This window comes from Pleurodeles waltl, chromosome 12, assembly GCF_031143425.1.
Source record: "Pleurodeles waltl isolate 20211129_DDA chromosome 12, aPleWal1.hap1.20221129, whole genome shotgun sequence".
In the NCBI taxonomy this organism is placed as follows: Eukaryota; Metazoa; Chordata; class Amphibia; order Caudata; family Salamandridae; genus Pleurodeles; species Pleurodeles waltl.
In genome coordinates, this window is record NC_090451.1 from 361,294,829 (window position 1) to 361,315,909 (window position 21,081).

The following is a 21,081-nucleotide window of genomic DNA, read 5'->3' on the forward strand; positions in this document are numbered from 1 at the left end:
TCCCATGGCTAGGGAGTGGCCCTTAATGGATCCTTGCTTGCAGGTTCACCGTAGGCACCATCGGGCCTAACAGATCTGATGTTGGCTCAGAAGTGGACCCACCTGTGAGACGAGACCTTCCTCTGCGCTCCAGTGCCGACACCCCATGTCAACATCATTCCCATTGGCATTCCCGACACTGACACGGACCCAGAAGGGGGGTTGTCCAACACCAGTTCTGGTGCTGACCGTGACCATGGCCTATGGGTGGGAGCCAGAGTCTTTTTCATTTGACAAGCCTTGAGAGGGAGAAGAATGGGAGGAGACTGAGTACCCTAAATGATAATAAGGAGAATTGATATGGGGAACTGGTCGATGCCAGTAGGTTAGACACCTCATTGGATACTGGCTTGGTCTCTCCCCCTACCGTGGCTATGGAGGAGGATGCCTTGTTCACTATGGTGATGCGTAGGACATCTGAGGTAGTAGATCTTCACTTGCCCTCAGTAGCAGTGAAGGCAAATGTCTTGACAGGTGCTTCAGCCTGGAGTCAGCCATGTGAATCCTTACTCCCTTTTAATGAAGCCCTTACCAATGTCCTGCTCGGGCCTGGTCAAGGCCTGCACAGGGTCTTCTGTGCATAGGACAATTGCATGCTGGAACCCCCCCTTCTCGTGGGGACTCAAGTTTCCTTACCCAGCACCCCACTCCAGAGAGCTTGGTGATCCAGGCCTCCACCTCTGAGATCAGCTTTTGAGCATTCCCTACAACTTCACCGGATAGGGAATCCAAGAGGCTGGATACATTTTGGAAGAGGATATTCTCATCTGCCAACCTTGCACTGGGACCAGTGAACACCGCATGCCATTTGGCCTGATACGATCTGGGATTCGGTTGTGCAAGTGCTGCCTATGGACTTTGAGGAAGCCTGAGCTATACTCTCCCAAGCTATTGCGGACCGTAGAGATGCAGAAAAGTTCACCTTACAGTGTAGGCTGGACACTACAGACTTACTGGCTAGAGCGATTTTCATAGTCAGTGGCCCTTCTTTGCCATGCCTGGCTCAGAACCATTAGTTTTTCAAGGCATGTCCAAGCCTGTCTTTTTGACATGCCCTTTGATGACTCTTGTGCTTTTGCAGAGAAGGCAGACTCAGCACTTTAAGAATTGCAGAGCTAAGGCCAAGTTCTTGGGCTTCTTCGTGTCCCTCATATAATCTCAGTCATTGATTTATCTTTCTCTCCGACATGCCACTGCTAAAATAAATGTTTTTGGAGAGGTGCACCGCAATAACCCATTGCATTTGTTATAAAAAAATATTTTAACATTACTGAGAATGGCTCCAAACATTAATTAGACTTCTATACAGCCCTGTGTGGAGCCTGACTCAGCTAGACATCCTTCTGAAGTCAATGAAACCTATTATGCAGGCTTCCAGAAACAGTTCTGTGGGTAACATGGACATATATATATATACTGAAATGCTGCTCTGGAGGACATTATTATTTTAAATATATTTGCGTTGTACCTTTGAAAGATATTAGCAAATTCTGCTCCCTTCTTTCTCCATTCGGGGTTCTTGGTCTTTTGGTGCCGTAATACCACATGTGGGGAATACCGTCCCGCAAGGTATTGTATTTATTTATTCGCTATTTACGGCTCATTCCAATTTCCTCACCTTGAAATGTGAGAAAACATTGTAATCCTACATGTTTTCTGGATATTGCAAAAGCAATGACAATTTGTGGGTGGTGAAAATCATGTGGTAAAGCAATTACAGCAAAAAACATATTATCTTCATATAGGCAAACTCCTGTTTGTGCCTGAATCAGAATTCCCACATAACTCAAAATGAGCCCTGCAGTCTACCTGAGTGTGTCAGTGACTGAGCTGCTATTTTGTATTGTATAGTGTTGGTAGAGTTATTGTGGGGAAAAAGGTTTGATTTGAACTGTTCCACCATATGGAAACTGGTGATGAATTACCTTGAGATAGTAGTAGATTTGTGTGGAAGGGCACATGGCGTGATGTCAGTGGTGTCCTGCACTACAAAATGGCAAGGTTCAAGTTTTTTCTGAGGTAGAAAACATGATGTCCAAGCTTCCGCCAAAAAGTGACCTGAGTTGGTACTGACATGAAGAGGCAACAGGTTCTCACCTCATCATATGTTGGAGGAACCCGGCTGGTTTGATGAGAGTAGAAACATTTGAAATAATGCACTGCCTTTCGCTCTGTGCTTCTCAGTCTACAATATGATGGTGGGTATGCATGGCTGTAAGGGACATCTCATCCTCACTTCCGAGTACTAAGGACGAATGGAACATAGGTACATTGCTAACACTTCCTGTTTGTTCTATTTCCATGGATAAGCCACTCCCTCTTGTAGCAGTTCAAGCTTCTTTGCTTAGAAATCTTTTTTTGTGATTTCATTTAATGGTATTCTCTCTTTTATTTTGAGTCTTGTTGTGATGATTAGAACACATTTATTGTGGTCTTTCTGAATTTCCCTCTGGTCAGGAGAAGGGGTTGGCAAGATGGCCAAACCAGCTTCCATCAGCTACCAGCAACAAACAAGGTGACTTTGTTAACTTTTTTACCTTTTTTATAATTGTTAGATCGAGCATATAGGCGCAGTTAAGTGCAATTTCTGATTTATCTAAATCTCATAACTTATTTATATTTACACTGAAACTAGCTCTTCAGTGGTACATCTACTCTGTGATTTCTACAGGTATTGATGATACTTTGCTCTGCTGATCCGGTTAAGTCACATATTGTACTTTTAGATCTGGTGTAGTCTTGTATACAGACTCATGTAAAATATATAAATATAGGTTAAATACATAAATGCAAGAAAAGAGGGATTTGGGGAGACTCTCTTCACCGATTGGTCTTTTCAGCTGACATTCACCTGTTGCTTCCTCCCACCACAACATACACAATGGAGCAGTGGATCATCCCACTCCATCCATTGGCTCTCTTGCGCTGTGAGTGGCAGCATTTAGCCTAATCACATCTGCCTGAGAAGAAGTGCACTTCGGTGCCGGGCTGGTAGGCCAACACACTGACACTTCTATGTATTTGAACTTCAGGTTACAGTAATTGAATGCCTATAGTACACACACATGCACGCACGCACGCACATCCATTAACAACACTCATCAACATTCAAACATGCACTCACGCACCAAACATTAATTTAAAACGGTAACACACACACACATGCACACACACACTTTTTTGTCTTTTTTAATAGAATATGCCTGTAATAAAAATAACAATTGCAGCAGCTTACCAAGGCCAGATCTATTAGCTTTGCCAGTGCTTGTGATGTATGTAAGGGGATACAGAAGAGGAGGTTGCTTCCTCCCTTTTCTACTAATAGCGTGTAATCCCATATTTTTGTTTCTAATCACTGTCAATAACCAATGTTACGATTTCAGATGTAAAAGAGCCTTTTTTTAAAATCAGTCTTGAAGGCATGAAATGGTGAGTTAACCGTTCATGTGGTTCTTCATATGGTATTGTGTTTTTTCCAGTGCACACTCATGGAGTGTGCTGTCTTCTTTCACTGTTTATGACCATTCAAAAGATCAATAGTGATTTTCTACAATTTTGAAGTTCTGTTACCTCCTACCATTTATGGCCCTATTTCCCTGCAATCCTTGATGTTGTAATAATGTATTCATACAGGGCTGGACTGGTCGTAGCAGGCACAGGCATTTCCCCGGGAGGCTGGAAGGGTGAGGGCGAGTTTTGTTCCTGGGAGCCTGTTTTGCAGCAGTGCTTCACACTTGCACCCCCACCCCCCCGACTCGAGGCTGGTCTGACAGAATAGCCAGGGCTTGTTTGAGTTCCCAGTTCGGCCCTGTATTCATATCATTCGAACATCTTTCATTCTTTTTTGGGTCGTTTGTGTTTTGTTATTTGTAAAGCACAAACTATTACCTCCGATAGCGGTATTTTGGTGCTAAAAGATAAGCTGTAGCAATCCAGTTAGTCAAAGTTTTGAGGGAGAAAATCAGAACAGTAGACCAGTCTACATATTAAGCATCACGGAAAAGGCAAGGTTTTTAAGACTTTCCTAAATTTTAGGAGTTTGCTCTCCTTCCAAAAATAGAATGATAGTTTTTTTCCATTTTAATGCTACAACTGAGGAGAAGGCTCGACCTCCAAGCGAAGAGCAATGTAAGCCCTCTTATTGCTTCCAGAAGTGTAGTTTCATCCCGTGAGGGTGCGCCTGCAACGTACTTCACGTTTGTGGGTTTTTAGATTGATGTTAATGCATTCTTTGAATCTTTATAGAAACTATGTATTTGCTGTGATAGTAAAGATTTAATTTTAAACAAATAAACCCGAGAACACAAATTATTCTCACAGCTTTTCGCCATATCTTATGTCCTTTCTCTCACCACTGGGTAGACTTATGCTTTCCATTTTTCTGATTCTGCTGTTTAGGTTTGATGTTATCCCCCAGTGATACAGTGTAATTCATTTCCTTAGAAGCCCTTAAATCCTAATCCATACTTTGCCTTAGCAGTGTGGTGAGGCAGCGCTATATGTCAACACTGTGGTTGAAAGATAGTAAAGGATGTCTCTTCTGTCTTTCTCTTAATACTTTGCCAGTATCACCCTTTCCGTACCATGGGACCCCTCTTCGAATGCTACTTTACAAAACAAGAAGAATGTAGTCTTATGCCCTGTTCATTGAGACTGCTTGTGCTTTGGGATCTCTGTGAAACTTGCAAATCCTTTTCCCCACATCCATCACCTGCTTTTTTATTTTAGATCATGGACTTTCCTCCTATTTCTGAACATTTATGAGCTCATGAGTAATCAATCCACTGGGAAGGTGAAGGTGAAACTGGAAAGACTGCACATCCCAATCTCCTTTCTAGCAAACCCTCTGGTAGAAAATGAAACGAGAAATCCCTTAGCACGAGGCACCATTTGGCAAATTATATTTTCTCATCCTATGTTCCAAGATAACCTAGTCGTATTCCCAATCATTTTTGTTAAGGTCTTGTATGTGTTAGAAGCTTTCCCCAATATTGTTGTATCCTTTTTATATGGATGTACCAAGTGACAAGATCATAATTAGAATTTTGTTAGTGCTTCAGTACACTTTTCCAGAGAGTGCATTTTACCCAGTATGGTAAGGGCTGGAATTGTTCATGGGATGTCCAGGTGGTCTTCCGAGTAGGTTGATTGGACTACTTCAACCCTACACTCAGCATTGTCAATGAAGGATCCTGTTTCTCTACTGTATTCATCAAGGGCCAGCACTTTAGATTGAAAGCTACTGCCGTTGTCTTAGGGACCATGTTCATTTTTGTCACAAGGGAAAGGAGACTGCCATTTCAAATCATATGTCATAATTAGATAATCTTTCCTGCAGCAAAAAGCTTCCAGTGTGGGGTAGAAAGTAATCCGGGACACCCTTTATTCCAACAATCGTTTGCTTAACAATAGTTTTGGTTCTGGATCTCAAGAGGCCCAGTGAATACTGTTCCAATACTTCAACGTTGAAGTCTTCAGGCAGATAGAGAGGCATAAACCTTCTGCGGTACCTTTACAGACACTGGCTTAAGAGAGCTCTTGGTGCCGAATAAATGCCTTGTTCTTGACCTTTAGTCTAGGTAAAAGCGAGAACTTAGATTTATTTTTTTGTGACCTCCATGAAATCTGCCAACATACAGAAGAACGTTTGAGGGAAATTCAATCATAGTCCTAAAACCTTGAATGCTAATCTGAGACTTGTATAACAGAATAAGAAAAATTTGATTTAGCACCAAAGGCCCAAAGTAGAAGCTGACAATTGGCCCATCTGGAAGCAAATTGAGGATGTTTTTGCTTCTTTGCACTCCTCTGTTCTAGTTCCTGCTCTGTGGTGTTTTATTCAGTCTATATAATATTATTAGTGTCAGCCAACAACCCGAGAATGTTGAGTCTTATTCAAACATCCTCAGTGCCTACCTTGTACTTGGATGAACTTTCCTCCAGATCAACAGCCTACTTTGCCCCACAGGTGCATGTTAGTTACCAGTCGTCTCCATTCCATCCAGTCCAGGCCCTGTACTTTGACATGCTTAAAACTTCTGTTCACCCACAGACTTTTCTTTTGACCTTCCATTGACTAAAACTGCATGTTCCATTTCATTTTACTTAAATCAAGTTAAAAATGATGGTTTTGCTTTCTTTCTCAGTATGTAGTATAACATATTTGGCCATTTATCATGCGTGCAGGCTTTACTCTCTATCCCTTGGGCTGTTTGTTTTATTCTTAACAGTATCTCGTTTGGGGTTTCACCTTGAGTTAACCAAGACTACCAAGATGAGCCAACAATACTTTACAGAGGAGTTGATTTGTCTCTCTCTGAATAGCAGAGCCCATGCGAGGAGGGGAGCTTGTGTATAGAAATTTAAGCCTTTATCCGATATTGAAACTGCTAGCAGGCCAGTGGTGGTATGACAGGAGAAAGAGTAAATCTTCATTATTGTAGCTCGTTCACACAAAATAAGATTTGTAAAAGAAAAATGCATGTCCTGTTTTATAATAAATAATAACTTTGTTTTCTATAGTGCACTTCTACCGTTCGAAGTTCTCTAAAACTATCACCAAATTGAATTAGGTCCATTTCCTGGTAACAGAAGAAAAAGCGGGCCAGTAGCATTTCCCAGACTTGAACTGATGGTCTGGTGACCATCCCATGTGTCAGACTACAGAGTTGACCGCCTCTTAGCTCTTTTAAATCACATCCAGAATGGTTAGGTTGTAAATGCATAGAGAAGAGTACTTCAATGGCTGGGGTGAGTTTGCTTTCTTCTGGCTGCCTCTTAAAAAAACTTTCTCCTTTAATGTGAAAAAACAGAGTCTTGAATATAGTCTGTTGCATGACACTTGTAAAACAGGACTTTACTTTGATGCGAGTAAGTCTCCACTAGAATACTTTGCCCCACCTGTATGTTGATGTTTTTCTGTGCTGGCCAATAACATTACATAAAATGTGGGTGTAGTGTTTCATATTTGATAGAATATTTGCTAATAGTTTATGATAACTAATAATTGCTATTTTTCTAATTTTTTCACCACAGTTCTTAGTGGGCTTTGTTCAAATGATTGTCCAGACCATGCAAAAGTAAGTAGACCAACTTTCCCTTCTGTATATTAATATTCACACATGACTTCTGAAAATATTTCCTGTACTCAGAACTAAAATGTAAATCAAGGAGGTGACGTGCTAATGTCTGCTTGGCCACAGATCCTTCATGACTATATAGAAAGAGGTGGCAGTTTTTCGACAAATGCCTCATGCGTTATCCTTTTGGTTTGTGGTCATGTTTAATTCAGTCTTGGTGGACACTGCTTTCTAATTGATGTGCTTGTTCTCTGTAAACATATGGGCTATACCTGCCCGTGGTCTCATGAGTAAGTCGCGGTAGAAAATCGCTGAATGAGAAGAATCCCTTTGACTGTGAGATATGCACTTTTTTGTTCACTGCTAAACTTCTACTAGCATTAAAATGATTTTTTTCCACAAGTGGAGTGTTTTCAATGAATCTTTACTCCCACTCTATAAAATAAATGTTCTGTTACATGGCTCTCTTTAAGTGACTTTCACACATGTTATATAAGTTGTGTCCATTAGGTATGTAAAATTACTCACTTATAATGGCTACTGGACTCTTATCCCATGTACCCTTACTCTTGGTTCATAGCTTTCAATTTTTTGGAATAAAGGCATAGGTGATACAGTCTACTACAGATGTTTTTGTCATTTATGCAATTTATAGTATATTTGAAATTAAAATGCAGCCTCCGCATAAATGTAATGCATGATTGGTATATTTGTTGAGCCTAAGTAGCTCTCCAAGGGTATTTGACCCAAGGGTAGGTCACTCCCCCTGCCGCTGCAGCTCCTCCAGGTTCCTGAGTTCCTGAGACCCAGCTCACAGTAAGTACCCCCCCTCCCAGCCCCTCGCTCTGCCCCGCGCTACTCACCCTCTCTCCTGCTCCTGCTTCTTTTCTTCTTTTCTTCTTCTCTGTTCTTCTGTTCTTCCTCCTCGCTCCTCGCCTGTAATCTTCTTCTGTACTCTTCTTTCCCCCGTCTTCACTCTTCTTCTCTTCTTCCTCATCTTCTTCTGTGTTCTTCTGTGTTCTTCTGTGTTCTTCTGTGTTCTTCTGTGTTCTTCTGTGTTCTTCTGTGTTCTTCCTTTCTTCTCTCCTTCCGGTCTTCTGATCTTCCTTTCTTCTCTCCTTCCGGTCTTCTGTTCTTCTGTTCTTCTGTTCTTCTGTTCTTCTGTTCTTCTGTTCTTCTGTTCTTCTGTTCTTCTGTTCTTCTGTTCTTCTGTTCTTCTGTTCTTCTTGTCTTCGGCTCTTCTGCCTCCTCCGTCCTCTTCTCCCCGCGCCTGCCCTCCTGCTCCTGCCTCATCCCCCTCCCCCACTCGCATCCCCCTCTCTATCTCTCCTACCTAACCCGTTCACTATCTACCTCCCTCACTCCTCCTATCTACCTATCTCTCTATCTCTCTATCCCACTATCTAACTCCCTCACTCTCCACCTCCTCCTATCTTCCTATCTCTCTATCTATTTCCCTATCTATCGATTTCCCTATCTATTTTCTCTATCTATTTCTCTAACACTCCCCCCCCTCACCCCCTCTATTACCTATCTTCCTATCCTCTCACTCTACCTCTCACCCTCACCCACCTCTACAACCCCCCCTCCCCTATCTTCTCAACCCTACTCCTATCTTTCTCCCTTATCTCCTAAACCTCCTAACACTCACCCCCTCCACCCTTAAACCCCCCTCCCCAGCTCTTCTCACTCTACCTGTCCCCCCCCCCCTCCCTCGCGCTTTCCCGCCGCGACCTCCTGCACGCCCCCGCCCCCCAGCTCCCATTTGCCCCCACCTGACCCCTCCCCCCCCCTCCTACCTCATATGGCGGCCGCTGCGCGACAGTGGTAGCGACCCTTGACCCAAGGGTAGGTCGCTCCCCCTGCCGCTGCTGCTCCTCCAGGTTCCTGAGTTCCTGAGACCCACCTCACAGTAAGTACCCCCCCCCCCCCTCCCAGCCCCTCGCTCTGCCCCGCGCTACTCACCCTCTCTCCTGCTCCTGCTTCTTTTCTTCTTTTCTTCTTCTCTGTTCTTCTGTTCTTCCTCCTCGCTCCTCGTCTGTAAGCTTCTTCTGTACTCTTCTTTCCCCCGTCTTCACTCTTCTTCTCTTCTTCCTCATCTTCTTCTGTGGTCTTCTGCCCTCTGTTCTTCGTTTTTCTGTATCTTCTTCTGTGTTCTTCTGTGTTCTTCTATGTTCTTCTGTGTTCTTCCGGTCTTCCTTTCTTCTCTCCTTCCGGTCTTCTGATCTTCCTTTCTTCTCTCCTTCCGGTCTTCTGTTCTTCTGTTCTTCCGGTCTTCTGTTCTTCTGTTCTTCTGTTCTTCTGTTCTTCTTGTCTTCTGTTCTTCTTGTCTTCGGCTCTTCTGCCTCCTCTGTCCTCTTCTCCCCGCGCCTGCCCTCCTGCTCCTGCCTCATCCCCCTCCCCCACTCACATCCCCCTCTCTATCTCTCCTATCTAACCCGTTCACTATCTACCTCCCTCACTCCTCCTATCTACCTATCTCTCTATCTCTCTATCCCACTATCTAACTCCCTCACTCTCCACCTCCTCCTATCTTCTTATCTCTCTATCTATTTCCCTATCTATCGATTTCCCTATCTATTTTCTCTATCTATTTCTCTATCTCTCCCCCCCTCCCTCATCCCCTCTATTACCTATCTTCCTATCCTCTCACTCTACCTCTCACCCTCACCCACCTCTACAACCCCCCTCCCCTATCTTCTCAACCCTACTCCTATCTTTCTCCCTTATCTCCTAAACCTCCTAACACTCACCCCCCTCCACCCTTAGACCCCCCTCCCCCAGCTCTTCTCACTCTACCTGTCCCCCCCCTCCCTCGCGCTTTCCCGCCGCGACCTCCTGCACGCCCCCGCCCCCCAGCTCCCATTCGCCCCCACCTGACCCCTCCCCCCCCCACCTCATATGGCGGCCGCTGCGCGACAGTGGTAGCGACCCTTGACCCAAGGGTAGGTCGCTCCCCCTGCCGCTGCAGCTCCTCCAGGTTCCTGAGTTCCTGAGACCCACCTCACAGTAAGTACCCCCCCCCCTCCCAGCCCCTCGCTCTGCCCCGCGCTACTCACCCTCTCTCCTGCTCCTGCTTCTTTTCTTCTTTTCTTCTTCTCTGTTCTTCTGTTCTTCCTCCTCGCTCCTCGTCTGTAATCTTCTTCTGTACTCTTCTTTCCCCCGTCTTCACTCTTCTTCTCTTCTTCCTCATCTTCTTCTGTGGTCTTCTGCCCTCTGTTCTTCGTTTTTCTGTATCTTCTTATGTGTTCTTCTGTGTTCTTCTGTGTTCTTCTATGTTCTTCTGTGTTCTTCCGGTCTTCCTGTCTTCTGTTCTTCCGGTCTTCTGTTCTTCCGGTCTTCTGTTCTTCTTGTCTTCTGTTCTTCTTGTCTTCGGCTCTTCTGCCTCCTCCGTCCTCTTCTCCCCGCGCCTGCCCTCCTGCTCCTGCCTCATCCCCCTCCCCCACTCGCATCCCCCTCTCTATCTCGCCTATCTAACCCGTTCACTATCTACCTCCCTCACTCCTCCTATCTACCTATCTCTCTATCCCACTAACTCCCTCACTCTCCGCCTCCTCCTATCTTCCTATCTCTCTATCTATTTCCCTATCTATCGATTTCCCTATCTATTTTCTCTATCTCTCCCCCCCTCCCTCACCCCCTCTATTACCTATCTTCCTATCCTCTCACTCTACCTCTCACCCTCACCCACCTCTACAACCCCCCTCCCCTATCTTCTCAACCCTACTCCTATCTTTCTCCCTTATCTCCTAAACCTCCTAACACTCACCCCCCTCCACCCCTCCACCCTTAAACCCCCCTCCCCCAGCTCTTCTCACTCTACCTGTCCCCCCCTCCCTCGCGCTTTCCCGCCGCGACCTCCTGCACGCCCCGCCCCCCAGCTCCCATTCACCCCCACCTGACCCCTCCCCCCCTCCTCCTACCTCATATGGCGGCCGCTGCGCGACAGTGGTAGCGACCCTTGACCCAAGGGTAGGTCGCTCCCCCTGCCGCTGCAGCTCCTCCAGGTTCCTGAGTTCCTGAGACCCACCTCACAGTAAGTACCCCCCCCCCATTCCAGCCCCTCGCTCTGCCCCGCGCTACTCGCCCTCTCTCCTGCTTCTTTTCTTCTTTTCTTCTTCTCTGTTCTTCTGTTCTTCCTCCTCGCTCCTCGTCTGTAATCTTCTTCTGTACTCTTCTTTCCCCCGTCTTCACTCTTCTTCTCTTCTTCCTCATCTTCTTCTGTGGTCTTCTGCCCTCTGTTCTTCGTTTTTCTGTATCTTCTTCTGTGGTCTTCTGTGGTCTTCTGTGGTCTTCTGTGGTCTTCTATGTTCTTCTGTGTTCTTCCGGTCTTCCTTTCTTCTCTCCTTCCGGTCTTCTGATCTTCCTTTCTTCTCTCCTTCCGGTCTTCTGATCTTCCTTTCTTCTCTCCTTCTGTTCTTCTGTTCTTCTGTTCTTCTTGTCTTCGGCTCTTCTGCCTCCTCCGTCCTCTTCTCCCCGCGCCTGCCCTCCTGCCTCATCCCCCTCCCCCACTTGCATCCCCTTCTCTATCTCTCCTATCTAACCCGTTCACTATCTACCTCCCTCACTCCTCCTATCTACCTATCTCTCTATCTCTCTATCCCACTATCTAACTCCCTCACTCGCCACCTCCTCCTATCTTCCTATCTTTCTATCTATTTCCCTATCTATCGATTTCCCTATCTATTTTCTCTATTTCTCTATCTCTCCCCCCCCCTCACCCCCTCTATTACCTATTTTCCTATCCTCTCACTCTACCTCTCACCCTCACCCACCTCTACAACCCCCCCTCCCCTATCTTCTCAACCCTACTCCTATCTTTCTCCCTTATCTCCTAAACCTCCTAACACTCACCCCCCTCCCCCAGCTCTTCTCACTCTACCTGTCCCCCCCTCCCTCGCGCTTTCCCGCCACGACCTCCTGCACGCCCCCGCCCCCCAGCTCCCATTCGCCCCCACCTGACCCCTCCCCCCCTCCTACCTCATATGGCGGCCGCTGCGCGACAGTGGTAGCGACCCTTGACCCAAGGGTAGGTCGCTCCCCCTGCCGCTGCAGCTCCTCCAGGTTCCTGAGTTCCTGAGACCCACCTCACAGTAAGTAACCCCCCCCCTCCCAGCCCCTCGCTCTCCCCGCGCTACTCACCCTCTCTCCTGCTCCTGCTTCTTTTCTTCTTTTCTTCTTCTCTGTTCTTCTGTTCTTCCTCCTCGCTCCTCGTCTGTAATCTTCTTCTGTACTCTTCTTTCCCCCGTCTTCACTCTTCTTCTCTTCTTCCTCATCTTCTTCTGTGGTCTTCTGCCCTCTGTTCTTCGTTTTTCTGTATCTTCTTCTGTGTTCTTCTCTGTTCTTCTCTGTTCTTCTCTGTTCTTCTCTGTTCTTCTCTGTTCTTCTCTGTTCTTCTCTGTTCTTCTGTGTTCTTCCGGTCTTCCTTTCTTCTCTCCTTCCGGTCTTCTGATCTTCCTTTCTTCTCTCCTTCCGGTCTTCTGTTCTTCTTGTCTTCGGCTCTTCTGCCTCCTCCGTCCTCTTCTCCACGCGCCTGCCCTCCTGCTCCTGCCTCATCCCCCTCCCCCACTCGCATCCCCCTCTCTATCTCTCCTATCTAACCCGTTCACTATCTACCTCCCTAACTCCTCCTATCTACCTATCTCTCTATCTCTTCTATCCCACTATCTAACTCCCTCACTCTCCACCTCCTCCTATCTTCCTATCTCTCTATCTATTTCCCTATCTATCGATTTCCCTATCTATTTTCTCTATCTATTTCTCTATCTGTCCCCCCCTCCCTCACCCCCTCTATTACCTATCTTCCTATCCTCTCACTCTACCTCTCACCCTCACCCACCTCTACAACCCCCCTCCCCTATCTTCTCAACCCTACTCTTATCTTTCTCCCTTATCTCCTAAACCTCCTAACACTCACCCCCTTCCACCCTTAAACCCCCCTCCCCCAGCTCTTCTCACTCTACCTGTCCCCCCCTCCCTCGCGCTTTCCCACCGCGACCTCCTGCACGCCCCCGCCCCCCAGCTCCCATTCGCCCCCACCTGACCCCTCCCCCCCCCTCCTACCTCATATGGCGGCCGCTGCGCGACAGTGGTAGCGACCCTTGACCCAAGGGTAGGTCGCTCCCCCTGCCGCTGCAGCTCCTCCAGGTTCCTGAGTTCCTGAGACCCACCTCACAGTAAGTACCCCCCCCCTCCCAGCCCCTCGCTCTGCCCCGCGCTACTCACTCTCTCTCCTGCTTCTTTTCTTCTTTTCTTCTTCTCTGTTCTTCTGTTCTTCCTCCTCGCTCCTCGTCTGTAATCTTCTTCTGTACTCTTCTTTCCCCCGTCTTCACTCTTCTTCTCTTTTTCCTCATCATCTTCTGTGGTCTTCTGCCCTCTGTTCTTCGTTTTTCTGTATCTTCTTCTGTGTTCTTCTGTGTTCTTCTATGTTCTTCTGTGTTCTTCCGGTCTTCCTTTCTTCTCTCCTTCCGGTCTTCTGGTCTTCTGGTCTTCTGGTCTTCTGTTCTTCTGTTCTTCTGTTCTTCGGCTCTTCTACCTCCTCCGTCCTCTTCTCCCCGCGCCTGCCCTCCTGCTCCTGCCTCATCCCCCTCCCCCACTCGCATCCCCCTCTCTATCTCTCCTACCTAACCCGTTCACTATCTACCTCCCTCACTCCTCCTATCTACCTATCTCTCTATCTCTCTATCCCACTATCTAACTCCTTCACTCTCCACCTCCTCCTATCTTCCTATCTCTCTATCTATTTCCCTATCTATCGATTTCTCTATCTATTTTCTCTATCTATTTCTCCATCTCTTCCCCCCTCCCTCACCCCCTCTATTACCTATCTTCCTATCCTCTCACTCTACCTCTCACCCTCACCCACCTCTACAACCCCCCCTCCCCTATCTTCTCAACCCTACTCCTATCTTTCTCCCTTATCTCCTAAACCTCCTAACACTCACCCCCCTCCACCCTTAAACCCCCCTCCCCCAGCTCTTCTCACTCTACCTGTCCCCCCTCCCTCGCGCTTTCCCGCCGCGACCTCCTGCACGCCCCCGCCCCCCAGCTCCCATTCGCCCCCACCTGACCCCTCCCCCCCCCCCCCCCCCCTCCTACCTCATACTGCGCCCGTCCGCGCCTGGCCCGCGCCCAGCGCCACGACCCCTGGTCCCCAGCTCTCCCAAGCCCCGCTGACCCGCTACGACCCCACCACCCTCCACTCCCTCAACCCAGGACGCTCCAACACCTGCTTCCAAGCTCACCCCAAACGCACCCATGAACCCTTCGCCTGCAACTCCTGCAAACGCACCTTCTACCACGCAACAACCACGACCACAAGCCCACGCGCCATCAACCACCTCAAGTGCATCCTAGTCAACGCTCGCTCCGTCCACAAACACGCCATTGAACTCTGGGACCTCCTGGACTCCATAGCACCTGACGTCGCCTTCATCAGAGAGACCTGGATGAACGCCTCCTCGGCCCCTGACATCGCCACTGCCATCCCCGAAGGCTACAAGATCTCCAGAAAAGACCGCACCAACCAGGTAGGAGGAGGTATCGCCATCGTCTTCAAAGACTCCATCAGCGTCACCACCTCCACCGAAGACACCCCTCTCGCCGCTGAACACCTGCATTTTCAGATTCGCACCGATCCGAGGACCACCCTCAGAGGATCCCTCGTCTACCGTCCTCCCGGCCCACGCGCCCCTTTCAGCGACGCCATCGCCGACTTCATCTCCCCGCACGCCCTTGCCTCGCCGGACTACATCCTCCCTAGGTGACCTCAACTTCCATCTGGAACAAAACAACGACCCCAACACCACCACCCTGCTCGACAACCTCGCCAACCTCGGCCTCAAACAACTGGTGAACACCGCCACCCACATCGCCAGACACACGCTTGACCCCATCTTCTCCGCCAGCAAACACGTCCTCTTCAGCCACGCCTCCGCCCTACACTGGACCGACCACATCTGCGTCCACTTCACATTCCGACGCGAGACCCGCCACCTCCGCACCCAACCCATCCCTCGTCGACAGTGGAACAAGATCCCCGAAGAGCAACTCTTCTCCTCACTCGCCGCCAACCAACCCACCCTCACCACCGACCCCAACGACGCAGCCCTCAACCTCACAAACTGGATCTCCAACTGCGCAGACATCCTTGCTCCCCTCAAACGCACGCATCAACAGACCAACACCAAAAAACCTCTCTGGTTCTCTGACACCCTCAAAGAATCAAAGAAAACTTGTCGCTCCCTTAAGAAAGCTTGGCGCATGGACCGCACCGCTGACAACATGACCGTCCTCAAGAACGCTACCCGCGAACACCACCACCTGATCCGCGCTGCCAAAAGGAACTTTTTCACCGACAGACTGGACAAAAACAGACACAACAGCAGAGAACTCTTCAGCATCGTCAAGGAGTTCGCCAACGCCGTCACGCCCTCACAGGATCTGTGCGAATCCCTCGCCACTTTCTTCCATCGCAAGATTAGCGACCTCCACGACAGCTTCGGACACCAGACCCAACCATACACCACCGAACCGGCATCCACGGCCATCACCCTCAACAACTGGTCCCACATCAACACGGAAGAAACCAAATCCATCATGAACTCTATCCACTCCGGCGCCCCTTCGGACCCCTGCCCGCACTTCATCTTTAACAAAGCCGACGACATCATCGCCCGCACCTCCAGACCGTCATCAACTCTTCTTTTTCTTCTGCTACCTTCCCCGAATGCTGGAAACACGCCGAAGTCAACGCCCTACTAAAGAAACCTACGGCTGACCCGAGCGACCTAAAAAACTTCCGCCCCATCTCTCTTCTGCCTTTCCCAGCCAAAGTAATAGAGAAGACCGTCAACAAACAGCTGACCACCTTCCTGGAAGACAACAACCTGCTCGACCACTCACAAACCGGATTCCGAACCAACCACAGCACTGAAACCGCCCTCATCTCAGTCACTGACGACATCAGAACCCTGATGGACAACGGTGAAACAGTCGCCCTCATTCTGCTCGACCTCTCAGCTGCCTTTGACACCGTCTGTCACCGCACCCTAATCACCCGTCTCCGCTCCACCGGGATCCAAGGCCAGGCCCTGGACTGGATCGCCTCCTTCCTCTCAAACCGTTCCCAAAGAGTTTACCTCCCTCCGTTTCGCTCAGAACCCACTGAGATCGTCTGCGGCGTACCCCATGGCTCATCACTCAGCCCGACACTCTTCAATGTCTACATGAGCCCCCTCGCCAACATCGTACGCAAGCACGACATCATCATCACCTCCTACGCCGACGACACCCAACTTATACTCTCCCTCACCAAGGACCCCGCCAGCGCCAAGACCAACCTACAAGAGGGTATGAAGGACATCGCAGATTGGATGAGGCTCAGCCGCCTAAAGCTGAACTCTGAAAAAACAGAAGTCCTCATTCTCGGCAACACCCCGTCCGCCTGGGACGACTCCTGGTGGCCCACGGCCCTCGGCACCGCACCGACCCCCACAGACCACGCCCACAACCTCGGCTTCATCTTGAACCCTCTTCTCACCATGACCAAGCAAGTCAACGCCGTGTCCTCCGCCTGCTTCCTCACTCTCCGCATGCTCCGCAAGATCTTCCGCTGGATCCCCGCCAACACCAGAAAAACCGTGACCCACACCCTCGTCACGAGCCGCCTGGACTACGGCAACACCCTCTACGCCGGGACCACAGCCAAACTCCAAAATCGCCTGCAACGCATTCAAAACGCCTCGGCCCGCCTCATCCTCGACATACCCCGCAGCAGCCACATCTCCGCACACCTGAGACACCTGCATTGGCTCCCTGTCAGCAAAAGGATCACCTTCCGACTTCTCACCCACGCACACAAAGCCCTCTACGACAAGGGACCGGAATACCTCAACAGACGCCTCAGCTTCTACGTCCCCACCCGCCTCCTCCGCTCCTCTGGCCTCGCACTCGCTGCTGTCCCTCGCATCCGCCGCTCCACGGCGGGTGGGAGATCTTTCTCCTTCCTGGCGGCCAAGACCTGGAACTCCCTCCCCACCAGCCTCAGGGCCACCCAGGACCACTCCGCTTTCCGTAGACTCCTAAAGACCTGGCTGTTCGAACAGCGATAAACACCCCCCCCCCCCCCTTTTTCCCCTAGCACCTTGAGACCCGCACGGGTGAGTAGCGCGCTTTATAAATGTTAATGATTTGATTTGATTTGATCCAGTACCGTTCCTACAACTTGCACAGTATCATTATTTTGGCATTCACAGTTTGTTTTTCCTTTGTAAATTATCATTTCATACAAAGGAGAAAATATGGTGTCTTCAGTATTTTTCTTGCTAACTCTTGCTATATACGTGGTAGAGAATGGCTTGTTAGTAGAATACCATAGGCGGTGTATAGGCATTGGACTGTCTTAAAAAAGCTCTGTTTGCTGACCTAAAACTTCAGTTTAAGGCTGATTTCCCACTGTTAATTAACAGTGCCAAAGCTTAGAACGGAGGATGGATTCTACATGTTACTGAACTGCTGGATTAAGGGTGGCAGCTTTAACTCTGAAATCTGTAGAACTTGATTTCAAGCGAGTATATCTTAAGTAACTGTCTTCTACAGTTGCATCAACATTGGGATGCTACCAAATTCACTGACAGTCCCTCTCCTGCCCACTGAACCTGCTAGGAACTGCTGACCGCTGATTCAGCCCTTGAGTATTCAGTGGGAAACTCACAGAAATGTGGATTGTACCCCCAAGAGTCAAACCAGGGTGGATGCGGGGAGAGACAAAACCATTAACAGGTTCTACAGGACCCCAAATATTGATAAGAGGGAGGGAGTCTCCAAAAACGTCAGCAAAGAAGTGTAGCCCTAGGGAGGAAAGCCACCTTGTGATGCTTCCTGGCTCCAATGATTATGCTGTCATAGTCACGGTGTTCACTGCAGGAGATGGGAGGAGAGATTTTTTAGAAAGCATCATAGTAATGAGGTAACAAATGGGATAGCTAATGTGAGTTTAGTTACAGTGTGTAACGAATGGAATGGAAGGGTGAGGGAGTTCTACCTAGTTTTGCTCAGTGGACGGGAGGTAGATTCTGGAGGACAGAGAAAGTTGGCTGGGGACAATGAGAGATACTTCCTCAAGGGGTCAGTGAATGGAGTCTCAGTAACTACAGAGTTCAAGCTAGACCGTCAAGGAAGGGCTGGTAAGCGAAGAACAGCACCTTGCTAGATAGGTGTCTAGAATAGTCCGCATCCACAGCATGGAGCAGGCCTGCTGCATGGCCTTTATCACCATGCATGGAGCGGAAGGCTGTGCTCAGAGTTGTGTTCCTTAGCACTAGGAAATTTCTAATCAGGGGAACAGTGGATGTGTGAAGGTGCCTGTAATTTCCTGATTGTAGACATAGGGTTCTGTAGATGTTTGCTATCCAGCTACTGGGAGGAGGGCCTGGGACCTTGCCTGTCAGAGAAGAAACAGGATGGTGATCGCATGATAAGCTCCTTCGAGAATGCGGTTTAGGGGATATGCCTTCTTTATGGGGACGTCAGCCGACCTAACACACAGTGGTAAGCCCAACTCTCTTCAACATCTACATGGCCCTGCTCCCTAAAATTGTTAGACAGCACAGCCTAAATATTGTCTCCTATGCTGACGATACCCAACTGATCCTTTCCTTGGCCGACAGCCCATCAACAGCCAAGATAAATTTCCACAACAGAAGAAAGCAGTCACCACCTGGATGGAAACCATCTGCCTCAAACTCAGCTCTGACGAGAAAGAGATCCTCGTACTTGGCTCCACCCCTTCCGCCTGAGAGGACTCTTTGTGGCCTAACTTCTAGAAAACGACCCAACCGACCACGCATGCAACCTGGGCATCATCCTGGACTCCATGCTTTCCATGACCTGTCAAGTCAATGCTGTCTGATCGTCATGCTTTCACACCTCGCGCCTCCTTGGGAAGATATTCAAGTGGATCCCCACCGAGACAAGAAGGACAGTCACCCATGTGCTTCTCAGCAGCAAACTGGACTACGGCAACGCACTCTATGCCGGCATCACAAGCAAGCTTCAAACGAGACTACAGAGAATCCACAACGCAGCAGCCAGACTCATCCTGGACATCCCCCTCCACAGCCACATCTCCACCCACCTCAGAGACCTGCACTGGCTCCCGATCAACAAATGCATCTCTTACTAGCTACTGACACACACCTACAAGGCACTGCACAACATCAGACTGGCCTACCTCATCCACTGCCTGACCTTCTGCACTCCCAACAGGCAGCTCCAATCCTCCCAACTCACACTCGCCGCCATCCCCAGAGTCAGGAAGAGCACAGCTGGAGGCAGATCCTTCTCTTACCTCGCAGCCCAGACATGGAACACGCTCCCACTCAACCTTGCTGAAGCAGTTCAGGAAGGATCTAAAGACCTGGCTCTTTGAGTGAGCAGCACGCCCACAACAGCGCCTTGAGACCCCACGGGTGATAAGCTGCCCTTTAAAGTGCCTGATTGATTGACTGATTGACAGTGGTGGAGTCTAGCTTTTGCAACGGGGGAGAATTTGAAGTATCAGTGATGCACTGAGACCACAACTTTGGGGTAAATACAGGATAGCTGATTTTAGTATGTAGTCAGTTTGATTTAAGAAGGATCTTGCTGTTGTTGGCTCATGTTGTTGGCTAATGTTGTTAGAGAATCCAGCAGTATTACCTTCTGCACAACTTGAAGTAATAGGACAGAAACCCGTGCTTTAGTCAAAGTTGTCTTTCCACACTGTAATCAACCAAACCAGAACAATTTCCACAAGAAAAGCAAAGACTGAGATCTATGAATTTGCAGCAACATTTGCTGATGTCACAGGCTCTGCCACCACAGTAGATGCTAAGAGTAGCCACTACAGATTTCTATAAAGCCTGTGTCTGCTGAGCAGAACCCCATTTAGGAGGAAAGGTTGTCTATGGTATTTCCTGTGAAGGGGAAGTAGCCTCAGAAGAAGTGGGAGATAGTATTTGCTGTAAAGTCAGAGTTGCCTCAGAAGAAAATTGTTTCCTTTAATCTCATGGGCCTTTATTTCAAACTCAGATAGGAAGCCACAAAGAAGTTAACCTCCCTGTCCATTATAGCCTTATGGTGTGTAACTTTCTACAATTTGAATGGCATTGGATTATGTGATTTCTGAAAACACCACATATAATTAGGAATTAGGTTCTGTAACATACACCTTATATATGCATAGCAAACATTGCTTCAAACTCGAAGTATATTGGGGGAGATATATTCCCAAAACCACCGTTTTTAAAGGTAAAACATTAATAATGCAAAGACTGCTGCATACAAATCTAACTCAATCTTCAAACTGTTGGAGATGTGTGAAGACTCAGATGGATGTATGCTGCACCTGCAATGGCCCTGTAGGTCATTGCAAACTGTTTAGCGTGAGATGGAAAGTCTGACAAATGCCTTGAATGGTATGCTGCGGGCTCTTCCCCTGCACTGGTCTTTCTGCATGATATACTAGAATTTTCAGATTTAATTCTCTACAAAAAGGTGGATAGCTACTGCGTTGAAGATGGCTAAAATGTGCATCTGTCATCCCCCCCCTACTCATCTTGATTTGGATGCAAGGTATGGCAGCGATGCATGAAAAAATAATTTATAAACGTACAGACCAGGTTCATATGTATGAGTTCATATGGACTGTTTTATGTCTTCCTTGTCCTAATCATCACTTGCCATGATAATTTGTAGATATTTCTTGTAGTGATTTGGGTAATTAACTTCTTCTGTACTGCCTTAGCTATATGTAACATACACATTTTGTTATTTCCTAGACAGTGGATTTTACTCTGGCCCTTTTTTAGAGGTTTGATATCTCCTACTCATCGATCCATTTATAGACGAAGGCTCTGATTTCAACCCTGGTGGTCGGTGACCGCCAGGGGAAATGTGACAGTAGTACTTGGCATGGGCAGTG

The 21,081-nt window shown here is 48.2% G+C and overlaps 1 protein-coding gene across 1 annotated transcript in view; it reads left to right on the forward strand.

Moving 5' to 3' along the window:
- The window catches only part of ITFG1 (integrin alpha FG-GAP repeat containing 1), a 936,956-nt gene that overhangs the window by 736,317 nt on the left and 179,558 nt on the right, over positions 1 to 21,081 (forward strand). The window contains exon 13 of the mRNA XM_069216605.1: positions 7,075 to 7,118. Within this exon, the coding sequence (XP_069072706.1) occupies positions 7,075 to 7,118 (44 nt within the window). The remainder of the gene's footprint in view (positions 1 to 7,074; positions 7,119 to 21,081) is intronic.